Source organism: Sturnus vulgaris, chromosome 4 (assembly GCF_052056855.1).
Source record: "Sturnus vulgaris isolate bStuVul1 chromosome 4, bStuVul1.hap1, whole genome shotgun sequence".
Classification (NCBI taxonomy): Eukaryota; Metazoa; Chordata; class Aves; order Passeriformes; family Sturnidae; genus Sturnus; species Sturnus vulgaris.
The window spans coordinates 45,040,371-45,054,401 of record NC_142246.1 but is presented as its reverse complement, the minus strand read 5'-3'; the positions used below and the strand labels follow the sequence as shown (position 1 = coordinate 45,054,401).

The following is a 14,031-nucleotide window of genomic DNA, read 5'->3' as shown; positions in this document are numbered from 1 at the left end:
TAACTCTTGAAATTAGGAAAGAAAAAGCATCAATGTTAATTTCTAGAAAAAGAGACCAAAGAACTAAAGATACCGTGAGAAAAAAGGCTATTGTTCCATGACCCCCTTATGCGGCTTGGAGTGAGGAAAAATAAACATAGAAAGATTTTTCAAGGCTTGTGGTATGTCCTCAAATTATCAGAGGTTCCCACAAATGCTACCATGAAGAACCACATGCCCAAAGTGGAAGACTGCTCTGCAGTGCCTGGAGGAGAAAGATAAAAGGGAAAGAGATCCTATTTTAATCCCAGGATTTGACATGTGAGGCCCCATTTCCACAGGCAGCACCAAGCCAAACATCTTACAGCTAAGAAGTATGTTGGACAGACACAAAAAAGAAGCTGACTCACATCAACACATATGGTTTGAAGGGCAAACTTTGCCTTTTCATATCTTAACACAACACTTTCATAAACAACCATAATGGATAATGCTCAAAGTTAAAATCTCAACCACGCTCCCTACAGCTCAGAAATTTAAGTTCAATTTTTAAAGAAAAAGCCCACCATGTTTCTTTGTTCATGAAGACAGTAAAAATAGAAAATGCAAAATAATGGGTCTGCATGCTCATTACTCTAATGGGAAATACTGCTTTGAACTGTATTATTCCTTTATACTCACATATCATACTTCTAAATAATTGCATGCAGAAAGAAAAAAAAGACCATTTACAAGTAACCTGCTGCATTTTATAAAATCCGAACCGAGGCTTTGTCTACTCACAAGGTGTGGACTACAGCCAATGCCTTCATGTCGCCCATTCTACCCCAGAGGAGAACAGCACCCACTGAGACGTTCATTGGAATGGTCTCAGTCTTCCTTCCCAATATGGTGAGCATTGTAACCCCACTTCAGTATGAAGCATTTAGACGTCTGAACAAACCCCAGCTTAAGCCTAGATCTTTCTTGTATAATAGCTACAGTGGCTCTCAGCATCTGGCAGGATTGAGAACAAAGGATATGCAAGAAATCAGCAACTTCCATTTAAATGCTAATAATTATTCTTCCCAGTAAAAACTGAAATATAACAAGTGATCTCTCATCACACAGAAAGAGCCTTGATTGTTATTTAATGATCACAACGAATAGTTAGAAAGCATGAAATGAAGTTAATAAATCTTGTATTGAGCCTGACATTTGAAAGTACTCAAAGTTTTCAAAACCAGTTCCATCCAATTTTCTTCATTTTAGACTAAATTCTCTATGTTTTTCAGTTACAGAGCCACATACTGGCACCACTGAAACACCCATCTACTTGAACAATTTTTTTAAAGATTTCTTTTTAGTACTATCTATACAATATAAAATACATTGTATTCTTTGAAGTTCAAGTTCATGCATCAGCACTATCCACCACAGCATCTGCTCCCCTTTCAGTGACAAATTAGGAAATTAGACAAACACTACAGAAGTAGGTTTTTTCCTTTCTTATCGCAGCCTCCTAGGAGGATATAAATACCATTTGGTTTGTTTAGGTTTTAGCATTTTTAAGCTACATTCTATTCTAAGTCTAGGTAAGCTGGGGATTACTTTTATTTGACAATTAAATAATTTTAACAATTAATTAAATTATTTGTATTTTTTATATACTCAGTCATCAAGACTGGATTTTCTTCCACCCCTGCAAAACGGAAAGATAAAACAAACCAAAGTTCACTAGACTCTAAACCCTGTGATTTCAATCTTAGTAGTCAATTCTTACGTTATTTGTGATAGCTTGAATGAATCAGTCAGTGAAATGGCTCCTTAATTTAACAAAAACTTCTTAGTTTATTCATCAACTTGTAATGCTAACATATCCATTCAGAGAGAAGCATATTTCTAGAAGCCTCTTCATGCACCAATGAAAAACAACATCTTGTGACTTTACATAAAAACAATAATGTCATTACCTAGCCCCAGAAGTGCCTCATTTTTGTTGATAATATAAACACACATGCACATAGGTGTATGCACATGAGAATTACAACACTCCAATACACTACAGCCCCAGTATAAAACAGCATAAACTCTCTCCAGAGTTAAAAGCATATGTAAAATACAACAGAAGCAATGCAGTTCTATTTCAGTCTTATAAGTGAGACACTCTAAGTACAGACATGTATCAAGACTCCACATTAACACTCCATATGATGCCATAGTCAACTGTAGAGGGGTATCTGGAATATTTATAGAAAGAAAACTGTCTCTTACAGGTTCCAACTATTCTCTGCAACAGATCCAATAAGGAAGAGGTTACAGCCATTTGCTTTAGATTACCTTCCTCCCCCCTCCCTTCTCTCCTCCACGTATGCCCCCTTCAACAGAACAAGTTGCATGGATGGCCTCAAGTGTTTGGACACTAGGCTTGTGTTATGGCACAAAAGATGAACATCAGACCTGTGGTGCTTGGCCTGTGAGTAAGTATAAGTAACATGACACTAAGTATAAGCTTCTGATACCTCCATCTCTGGAAAGTTTTGTAGATCAAAGAAAGATCTAACCTATTAAATGTAAACTGCATCTGAGCCTGCTGAATCAGATCACTTCATCCAATAAGTTAGGTCAATTCCATTCTATTACATATTTTTGCAATTATAAAAATTCTCTATGCCAATTAATTTTGAAAGACTCCAAGGCAGGTGGTCTAAGCACAGCACCACATGAAAGCAAAACAAGCTTCACTCAAGAAATTACTCTTTACAATAAATCAATCGTAGACAGAGCTGGTAGCATTTGTGATAGCTGCTAGGAAACTAAAGGTTATTTAACAACTATGATTTAAATAAGAGTCCCAATCGTAATTCTGCCAACTTTGAATTCTTCAGGCTGAAATTCTTCTTGCTTATCTCAATCTAGTTTTTTTAATTATAAATTCACCACATCTGTAAGACAAGGAGTGTTTCTGCTGTCCACAAAGCTCATATATAATGCTTTATGCATTTGAATACAATATAGAACTCTTCTACTCTCTTTGAGACGAAATTTTGATATCTAAGTATTTTAGAACAGAAACTTGGATGACCCAAGAGTTCTGCCACATTTCAAACTTAGAAGAAATGCTTAGTATGGCCAACCCGATAAATACAAGGCCATATGTCTAGACTGTTGAAAACTACAGCTAGGATTACACAGATCCAGGTAAAAGCGAGTAGATACCTACACAAATAAGAGACAGGAATAAAGGAGAGTGGTGGGGAAGGTCTAAAATAGGTGATGATACAGCAGTCTATTTATATTAAAACACATTCCCCTTCAATATCTGGTTGATTTTCCACGCATGCTGAACTCAATCTGCATGTACATGAATTCCACAATAACTATACCACTTTCACAGGATCCCTGACACTCTCTGCATTCAGTATCATGAATAAGGACAGCACACAAACTAAATCTTATCTGCAGGACACCTGCTTTATTTATAAATGGGAAACCACATAGAAACTGCTGGAAGGAGCAATTTAGCAGCAGAATCCAGTGCACATCACCAATCAGTTTATGACAGAGCATCATAACGTGAAATGGGATATCCAAGACAAATACACAGGGTGTGCTTCAAGCCCAGCAAGAGAGCAATAAAAAACTTGGGGCATGGAAATCACAAAGAGCTTCAAACAAACCCACAGAGCACTGTTACAGTCTTAAGCATAAATTGTCTGATCTACAAGAGAATTTTCAAGACCCTTTAAATTTCAAGAGTATTAACTCCTTGGCAAAGTCCTACACTTGAACTTAAATTACATCACGCTTATGTGTAGTAAAGCTAAAGGGGACACAAAGTTTCTGACCCAACAAGCTGCGCTATGCTGCAGGGAATTTGAATTGCATCCTATTGCATGCCCATTACTCATCAAGGCAGGAGCACTTCTCAGGTGGCAAGAACATGCCCACTCTCACCACAAGAAATTTGGTGCAGCAGCTCTGTAGAGAAAGAGTGCTCAGCACAGCCACACTGTGCAGTCTTGATTCTTCCCCAGAGCATAGTCATCCATCCTGCTGAATGAGGCAGTGGGGAACAGTAAGCAGTCTCATAAGCAGGCTATGTCCTAACACATGCATAAAAAGGTAAAATTATCTGCCTCTCCCATTTCAGAATATTTTCCTCATGCAACATTAGCATTCTTTTAGATTCCTCTGTTAAATCTGGGAAAACATCATCTTAAATGCTTTGTCCGTGAATTCACATACTCCACAGATTTCAGCTGTGACTGGCTCATTGCTTTCAGTATTTAAACGAAGAATACAAGTATCAAAGATTGCTCTAGAAGCTGGAGTACAAGATATAAAAGCAATGTGAGCTTTTTCATGCAGGAATTTTCCTGCTAGCTAAAAAATCTTTCCTAAGAGTTCTACGTCTGCTTACAGACTAAAATTACATATTAGAACTGAGCATACACAAAAATTACATTAAAATATTTAAAATTGTGGCATGACTATCGTACTTACAAATAGAACCAAATATATGAGAAGTTACACGATATAACATTCTCCATCCACTCAATTCTTATCACTTCACCTGGCAGTATACTGTGTGAAAAGGCCATTTTGGTACAATAATCCAGGAAGGTTATCCACGGACAATGGAAAAATGCAATAGAGATCAAAATTGCATTTGGTTTTAAGACCGGCAGAAATTACTATGAAAATCAGAAATGTACAACACAGAATATTAAAAAAAGGAACCAACAAAGTCTAAACTTAACAACAAACTAAATTACTTAACATTTAGAGAAGAGAAAAAAAAAAATCAGTAAAGTATAAGATGGGTCAGTGCTCAAGGCAGAGCAACAAAAAGAAGATGAGTGCTTTGATGCACTATGGAAACAGAAAGGCTTCTTACACATTTCTGCAATTATTGTTCCTAGGGCAGCAAAAATATATTTTGCATTCTTTACTTACAAGCTACAGAGATCTTACTTGTTATTCTGTCGCTATGAATAACAACAAACTCTGGGAAGAAATGCTTTTTTTCAGTTTGACGTTGTAAAATTTCAGGCTAAATAAATTTGTGTACATTAGGTTTCTGAAAGCTTTCAAAGCATTCACAAATCTATATAACAGCAGAACTGAGAAACAGAAAACCAAAACACCTGATTTAGATGTTCTGTGAAAACTTTGAAAAGATAATTTGTTCCTTTGGCTACTTGAAGAGTTTCATTCCATTTGAAGAGTAAATACTACTGAACCATTACAACAGTAAAAAGGAAAAAAGAGTGAAAAATCCTTGCCAGGGGGATGGTGTAAATCAAAACTACACTTTTATGAAAAGCACCAATCCTAAATCACATACTCTCTCTTCTTACTTGACTACCTACACAACAGGCTACAGACTTTTAACTCCTTGCCTAAACTGAGTTTACAAAGAATGAAAAGTTGCCTGATCTAGGCTTATACCCACATTCCAAAGAAGCCACTTCAAGATAACATCTAAGCTTAAACACAAGGTTAATAGCACTTAACTCTAAAATAGAGCAGGAAGAAATACAGAAGGTCTCATTATCCTAAAATTAAGTCCTACGAAACCAGCATCCAGAGTTGCAGTTACAATAGGAAAAGAAATCTAAGCATATTAAGGCATGGAAACGGACTTCAGGCAGTAGAACATATACACCAGCTCACAGAAATCTTTGCACAAGTCCCTCAATAAGAGATTAAAGAAATTATGCAGTTATGGAGTCAGAACCAAAATACTTCAGACACTTAAAAGCTAGAATAACTTGTTTCCTTTAAGATAAAATACACTGAAACTTGTGTTAAATAACCTACAACATTGAAGGAAATATTTAAGTTATTACATTCCCAGAGGAAAAACAGCAGAAGCTAGAAGGACCTAAAAGAAACCAAGCGAATGAGCAACAAATGGAGTACTGACAAAGCAATAAACACTGCATGCATAATATAAGTCACAAACTTCAAAATTCAGAATTGCTTTTATTTAGCTCCCATTTAGCTCTTCTGCAATCAGAGAGGTAATAAAAAACTAACTTCACCAGAATAAAACCTGGAACAACAAAATGTCAAGAAAACTATAAAACTGACTCCAGAAGTCAATTGTATGCCATACCAGTGCATAGTGCTCAAATCAAGATACATTATCTTGAAATAATAATGCAGTGCTAGAAAGTGGAAAGAGAATCAGCGATTCCAGCAGTACTGCCAAAGTGCAACTTCCTTTTCACTGACGTGAAACTTCTTATGTCCACATCCTGAAGATCAAGAACTGCTCTTCTTGAAAAAGAAATATAGCAGAAGTGCACAACAAGTATGGCACAACATCTAGAACAAAGAGAGGACTCTTTCTTCCACTTTTGTCTCAATGAGAAAAAAAGGAAATGTGAAACAGAACTGAAATGTGACCATGCCAGAACGGAGAGAAAATGACATTTAACTCCTGGCATGATAAGCAACCTGTACACTTTCTTCAAAAAAGAAACTAGACCACACACTAAATGAAATTTTCAAAAACCATACATTCATAAATACATCGAGATAGCATCATTATAATATTCTCAAAAAAAGTAAGGCAAGATTTGAAATCCATAAATCTAGAGCTTCTACATAAGGGCCACCAAAATGGTAGACTTTATGTTCCTGGTCTGTGCCACAAGTACAATACACACAAGTACTTTTTCCCCTATCTTTCCAAAGACTGGAAAAGCAAAGGTCCCAGCATTCCCAAAGGAAAGCTGATATTCCTCATAATGCTCAAGGAAGTAAATGTAACAGATCACCATGGACTCCAAATTGCAAAAGCATCACATGGCATTCATACCAGTGAACTAGAGCATATGGTTTATTTCCTCCTCTTAGGTCTTGGTAAAAAAGAAAAGTAAACCTATCTGAATGCTAAAAAGTAACAATCACAAAAACATACATTCAAAGCTCAAACAAGTTCTAGAAAGGCTCTTCAGACCTCTTGCTTTGAGATGTGTATCAACAGTTTGTATGAAATAAGGTGAACATTTTCTGCATGTCAACAATATTCCTCAACTGCGGGATTTCTTGCCGCTTTCTGTAAGGCAGGAGATCCAGTGTTACTGTCAGAAAGGACAATGACCTAGACAAGTGAGTGGCCCAAACCATTCTAGCAGCATCTGCCCTCCTCACCATGAAATCACTTTTCCAATTGTACTGGCATTTATTATACTGTTCTGTAAAGACAGAAGCTAGACCTTTTCCAAATGATCTGATTTAGCACACACAGTCTAAGTATTAGATCAATTAAAGGGAAAGGGGAGAAGGTTACCACCTCCCAAAATGAAATACTATTATCTATCTGGAAGGCCTTCAATATCCTAAGAGCACCTGGAAGGAAATAACCCCAACCTAGAAGGAAATTTAGGATTTGAGACAGTCAAACTGTAAAGGGGCCACAGGAAAAACAAAATTAACAAACAAATTTCTTCTCTTACTGCTATTTTTAAAATGGGTAAGTTGTACCTAAAATCCATTTTCCATTCTCTGAAGTTCAATAAACTTATTGTAGTGAAATATCAGATTTTTCCTTTCCTTACAGGCAAATTATGCATAAATAGTAGTTCACTTCCAAAAGAATTGCACAAATATATTTCAATATATGAACTATGCTCCCTGCTTAAATTAAAAAGTTGACATGACAAATAGATGAAAACATGAATTTTCATTAACACCTCTCATAACCTTAGCACAGCTGTACTTTGACTCATCAAGCTGTCCTTCACATCCAAAAATCTCAAGTGAGAAATGCTAAAGCACCATGTTTGTAAAAGACATTATTTCCATAATAAGCAGGAAGATCAAAGTTCAACTTTGAAAATTGATTCTATCAACAAACAAGACATTATTTCATACCTAAGAAATCTTCCTTTAATCTAGAGATGCAGCAGTTTTCAGACTTTTTTCATTTTGATCTGTTTCAAGGGAGTAATCCTTAAAACCAACAAAAATCAACCCCACAAAACATTGGCATGAAGCAGACAAAAACATTATTATCCAACAAAAATGTCTTCAGCTCCTGCTAATAGCTTCTTTGGAAACTGCTTAAGTACAAAGAACAACAATTCACATAAAGCATTTCTGAATAGCAGATAATATGGGGAATAAGTGGCAAGAAAGCACCAGTGTGTGGAAAAAAACAAGCAAACAAAAATATCAGTCACATCAATCATTAACAATATCGTTGGCTTGTCATGTACTGTACAGGGAAGAGATAAAAGGATGTTAATCTTTAAAGAGGCGATAATCAGGATAAGAAAAATAATGAAGACTAATAATATGACTAGCAGTGCAAAAGCTCCCAAAAGCCCTATTTTGGATGGGAGTGCCATAGTGGTATGTATGGCAATAAAGGTAAGTCCCCATCTCAGAAACCACACACCCCAAAGACAATTAAACTAAAGTAAAATAAACTAGGATATTAATCTGGTGTGTTTAACAGCTCTTAGATGTGTTATGTTTTTGGAGCCTGTAGTACCACTTCAGCCTAGAGAAAAAGAGGATTACAAACCTTTTTCTGACAACATGATTCGGGAACAGTATGGCATGCTAAGAAAGAAGAAACACCCTCTCATACATGAAGTGCTTGCTTCACACAAATGCTGCCTATCCTACAAAAGGAAGAAAATAGGCTGCTTTCCAGGTAGTAAGAAGCAGATTCCTCAATTATGTAACTTTTTTTTTTCAAGAAGACAGTACTGGGTGTTCAATTTCTATAAAATTCTCTTTATTCTACAAAGAAATTTTCAAAGTCCATTTCCACCAAAAACCTTCCATCTGCATAATGTATCCTTATAAAACTCATATTTTAACAGGATGTTGCAGGAAAATCGTTGTAAGTCATGAGAGAAACTACTGCATTGCATGTCCTTTCTGCAATCCAGGTGAAAAGAAGAGTATACATTTTTTTAGACTGGAAGAGAGAAAATAACAAGTCAGAAAAGAACAAGTCATTGTGAATTCAGCATTTGCTGCCAGAACAGCAGAAATGCTTTTTATGCAGCAGGAATCTCCCTTTTAAAACACATACATAATTCTTTGTCAAATTGAAAAGGTTCAATCAATAACCAACAAGTTTTCTGTTTACTTTTGCTGTGTTAGAGGTCAAAAGGACACTGTAATCACAGTTCATTCACAAACCAATTAATACAGATGCACGAACCTATGGAAATACTTGGTAAAAAAAAGTTTTAAGAGAAATCCATCTTCTTCAACAACCAATACAGCAGCAATGTGGAAAAGTCTGTATGATCATATGGTTTATCATGATTCCTATGAGGAAAGGCTGAGAGAACTGGAACAGTTCAGCTTGAAAGAGAAGGCTTTGGGGCGACTTAATTGTGGATTTCCAGTACCTGAAGGGAGAATACAAGAAAGATAGTGAGAGACTTCTTACAAGAGAGTGTAGGGATAGGACAAGGGGAAATGGATTCACACTGAAGGAGAGTAGGTTTCAATTGGATGTTATGAAAAAATTCCTGACTGTGAAACTGAAACAGGTTGCCCAGTGAAGTTGTGGATGCCCCATCCCTGGAAGTGTTTAAGGCCAGGTTGGATGGAGCTCTGAGCAACCTAGTTTAATGAAAAGTGCCTCCTGTCCACAGCAGGGGGGATGGAACTAGATGATCTTTAAGGTCCCTTCCAATCCAGCCCATTCTATGATAGACACAGATAGAAAAAGGAATCAAAAATAACAAAAAGAGTAGCCTTGACATGCATGCTGCTTAAATTACACTAACAAATTACAGACTGTGCTCCACTTCTGAAAGCTCTAAATATGAGCATTCCTAAAATCCCACCATTCAACACTAAATACTGAAAATTAAGTTAATATATCCTTCTCATCCTTAATCCAGTAATACCTTTAAGTTCTGATACACCTAATTGCAAAGAATTACTGTAGCTAAAGATTATCCTCGGTCAGATAGATCCAAAGAAATCCCTTAAGCCTCCTTCTTCCAGAGGGATGAAGCAAGACCTGAAGGTAACAACATATGGAAAGTACAAGAGAAAGAGCAGCCTAACAGAGATACTGTAAAACAGGGCAACACCCATAAAAATGCAGCTAGCCTCCATTTAAATGACATCTCCAGTGTTAGGTTTTTCAGTTATTGTGCGTCACATGGCAGCTACAGCCCGAGTCCAGCCCTGTTTGCACAGCCTGGAACTCAGTTATGCAGCACAGAGCCCTGCGTAGCCAAGAGCCACCTTGAGGACAAAGCTGATAAAACAAAATGTGACTTTCTTCCTGGGAAGACCAAACCCATACAAAAATTATGTCTTTTTATGAACAACTAGACACGTATATAGCACCATGCATGTCCACATGCACAACCTCATAACATTCACTGGCTGAAGACAGCTTCAGTCACTGATGATGCGTGTGAGGCATTAGGGGCGACCCCAGAGATGGGCACTGGCTGCATTTCACAGGATGTTCTCAGAAGGCTGCTTCAAATCCATCTCCACTCGTCTGCTATGACACATTGCCCTCTCACCTACCTAATGCACAAGGTCATCTAGTGCCCAGAAAAATCAGTGGAGCAGACATGAGGTCACAGACTTTCCTAATCTTACTATCCTCTGAAGTTGCACAGTCTGAAGAGCAGCTTAGGGTTTTGTAACCCCCACACTGTAGGTATGTCAAGTTCTTCACAAATAAACGGCACATACCCTTTAACACTTCTGAGGTTCATTGACTCCCTGTTGCTCTCTCTATTTTCAGCATCTGTATGAGTGTACCCATTAATAGCAGAAGTCAAGATTAACCTGCTTAGCACAGCTTACAGTGTTAATATTGTAGGAACATGTTTAAATTTGACACAGAGTAATTAAAGTAAATCACATGTATTTAAAGTACACTGTTCCAAAGGCACTCTCAAATCACTGCAGCGCTGTAGATAATTATGTATAGCACTCAGCGCACCAAAGAAAGAAGATGACGAAATGTTCTTGACAAAGTGAAGGGAGCTGATGTGCTCTGAACATAATCTGAAGAAAGAATACAGGTGTTTCATAGCATATAATCTATAAATTAAGCTGTCAATAAAAAGAGAGAGAGAACAGGGGAAATAAAGGCAAAAGAAAAATTTCTTCAAATATTTCTTCAAATAAACCAAAGCTGCTGAATCTCTTCCTATAAATCTAATTGTATATATTTTAAAATCCAATATTACCTTATTTTAAACATTATTTCCTAGATGTCAAAATCAGCACAGAAAACCATGTATTTCTTGATACCAGTTTGACAGGCTACTATATTATACTTTTCATGCTCACTGGTATGTCTCAACAGTTAATTTATTTTTAAAAGAAATCAAAGCTCTGTAAAAACAAAGTTGTATTTGTAGGATATTTTCATGAAACATTGTTTTGCAGTTAATGGCCCCTAAAAAAGAAAAAAAACTGGTAGATGAGAAAGGGTTCAACCCAAAATGACTAACAAGGAAGAGGAAAGAAAGAGCAGCATGTGAATCGGCAGCACAATCTAACATAAGTATTGATCTCTGCAATCGGTAGCAGGTTGTCTTTCAGATTACAGGTACTTTTGTAGTTACACGTATGTCCTTGCTTGCCTAACAGTGAAGGTCTTAAAACAATTGACCTGATTTTTTTCCTATTTTTTTTTTGCAGAGGCTAGGGGATCCTGTTCAATCTGTCTACTGGGTATCAACTACAAAGAAAAAACACAGATAAATACAGTAAATAACAAATGATACTACAACAGAAAATTACAGCATTATCATAAGTAGAATAAGCAAACCTATAGCAGCACTGCAGATTAACACAACAATTAGCACAATTACATCAACATGAAACTACATCAACATGAAACCTGGTAAAAGACAGTTTTAAAATGCTCTTACACAACAGAAAATATGGAAAGGCAGAAGGCTTTTCTGATGCTGAACTTATACACACAAAATAAGCTCAGGTTACACTGTTTAGAGATGTACGCATCTTACCCGTGAGCACAGCTTTTGCTGAAGGGTCTGCCAGATCCAGTGCAGATTTCCCATCGGTGTTCCGAATGTTTGGATCAGCTCCGTGCTGCAGCAGCACTGTGCAGGGAAAGCAGAAACAGTATCTCACCTCAGGTGTACACAAGTTATTTACTGTTAAGTGTCTCCTCGGCATGATGAAGTCATAAACAAACATTGCACAATTTATTTTTCCTTCTGTTTTTCCTTCTCTCTCCTTGGTTTTTTTTTGGTTGGTTGGAGTGTTTTTTGTTAAGCACTGCAGCAAAGGATCGTCTCCGGACTAAGGCTAAACTGGCAAGTTAAGATATAGTAAAGACCACATGACTTTGCATGATAAACATGAACCCTGACTCTGTTGCAATAGTCGGGTTTGAGTTCCTCCTGACAGCTAGCTGGTATGCTGTGCATTCACTGACTCAATAGGAAGTCGGCTGTGAAACCTGCTTCTGCCTTTACTACCACTCCTGCTGCTTGTTACCACTCCCATTCCTTTGCCAGATGAATATCCCAAGTTACCCTGCCTCTAAAAATCAACAATACTCCAGCCTTTCAGTGGCTCATCACTTGCATAGGAAATCTTAACCATGGCATATCAGCTCACCTTCAAAAAGTGTAAAAAATAGGGTAAGATCTGTAACCTGGTACTCTGCAGACTGGATGCTCAGAGGCTGTTATACTCACTGGTATTTCTTTTCCCAACTAAGCCTACAAACATATGAAAGTTCAAGTACATAAAAACACTTAGAACACAATATACAACCATAAGGCTAAGAAGGCATTGATACAGTAAACTATCAACTAGAAAAGTTCATTTAAAAAATCCCAATATCTCTCCAGTGAATCTTTTAGATCAGAAACAACATAATGCAATACAGATCACCACCTTTCAATATCAAGACATTTTGTACAGAACTGGAAAAAAAGCCCACGGCAACATTAGAAGCCTGACAAAAAAGCACCAAATGTCATGCAAAATAAGCACAACATATTACAAATTCAGAGCAACACACTTTTGTACAAGTATGAATAACAGGACAGTATAGAGAGACTCAAGGTCAAGAAAATGAGTAATAAAAACTAGCAGACATTTATCGCTGCTCACATAATGTGAGAAATGACACTCACTTTTAAAATTTTTAAAAGGTTTATTAAACCTTAACAAAATACAACTAAAGACTGAAAGAGCAAAAAGGCAGTGTGCTGGGAGTGCATGACTTGCCACCATGTGCTTGTCTACAAAATGGCTGCTTCGCCTTTTATACCCCGGTGTTGCATCAGTCAACCTTGGCCCCTCCCAAAGTCTGCCAGTCAACTCTTCTTTGCCTTCCATTGGCAGAGACTACTTTCTTGTAACTTGATTGGAGGTCAGGTGTTGCCATGCCGCGCCTCCTAGTAACAAGCCCTCTCCATTCCTAACTGTCCCATGCAAAGGACACAAGGGCATGCCCTCTCTCCACATGTCTAGGACAACCTAGGCTGTCTGATGGCAACAATACAGGGGGGAAGGAGACTATGGAGAGAAGAGAGGACACCTAAACAACAAACTGCAATAACATAACCTTACATCAATAATGCTTCTCTTAACATACACACAATATTCATATCTTAACTGCAAGAGCCAATTTTTCATCTATAATACATGACAACATCTGTTGAGATACAGCTGGGCTGAAGAAGTCAAGACAAAGAAATAGTTGCAAACAGTTTTTGTAACTAAGGGTATAAAAATACTTCACAGACAGAATTCTAAAGAAAAAACATAATCCAGTTCAGAACAAAACTAATTACTGATACTGTGTATATACGGACACACATATATATATTAAAAAAAACTTTAACGAGCAAAACACTTTTCAGAAAACCTTTTCTTCTAAATTAAACATTTAACTGGTAGTATTGTTTTTATTCAAACCTGTTTTCTTATACATTTCTGACTTCAAATTCTTTAAACATTGCCAAATTTCATATATTTTCGCTTGCAGGGTGCAAGGCTACATGCTTGTCCTCAAGCTGAGCGTTTGCAGAAGTCCGTTGCTTCAGTGAAATAAATTGACTT

General features: G+C 37.0%; 1 protein-coding gene across 1 annotated transcript in view; it reads right to left on the bottom strand.

Moving 5' to 3' along the window:
- TNKS (tankyrase) overlaps window positions 1-14,031 on the bottom strand; it is a 140,918-nt gene that overhangs the window by 99,293 nt on the left and 27,594 nt on the right. The window contains exon 3 of the mRNA XM_014888250.2: window positions 11,958-12,053. Coding sequence (XP_014743736.1) covers window positions 11,958-12,053 — 96 coding nt within the window. The remainder of the gene's footprint in view (window positions 1-11,957; window positions 12,054-14,031) is intronic.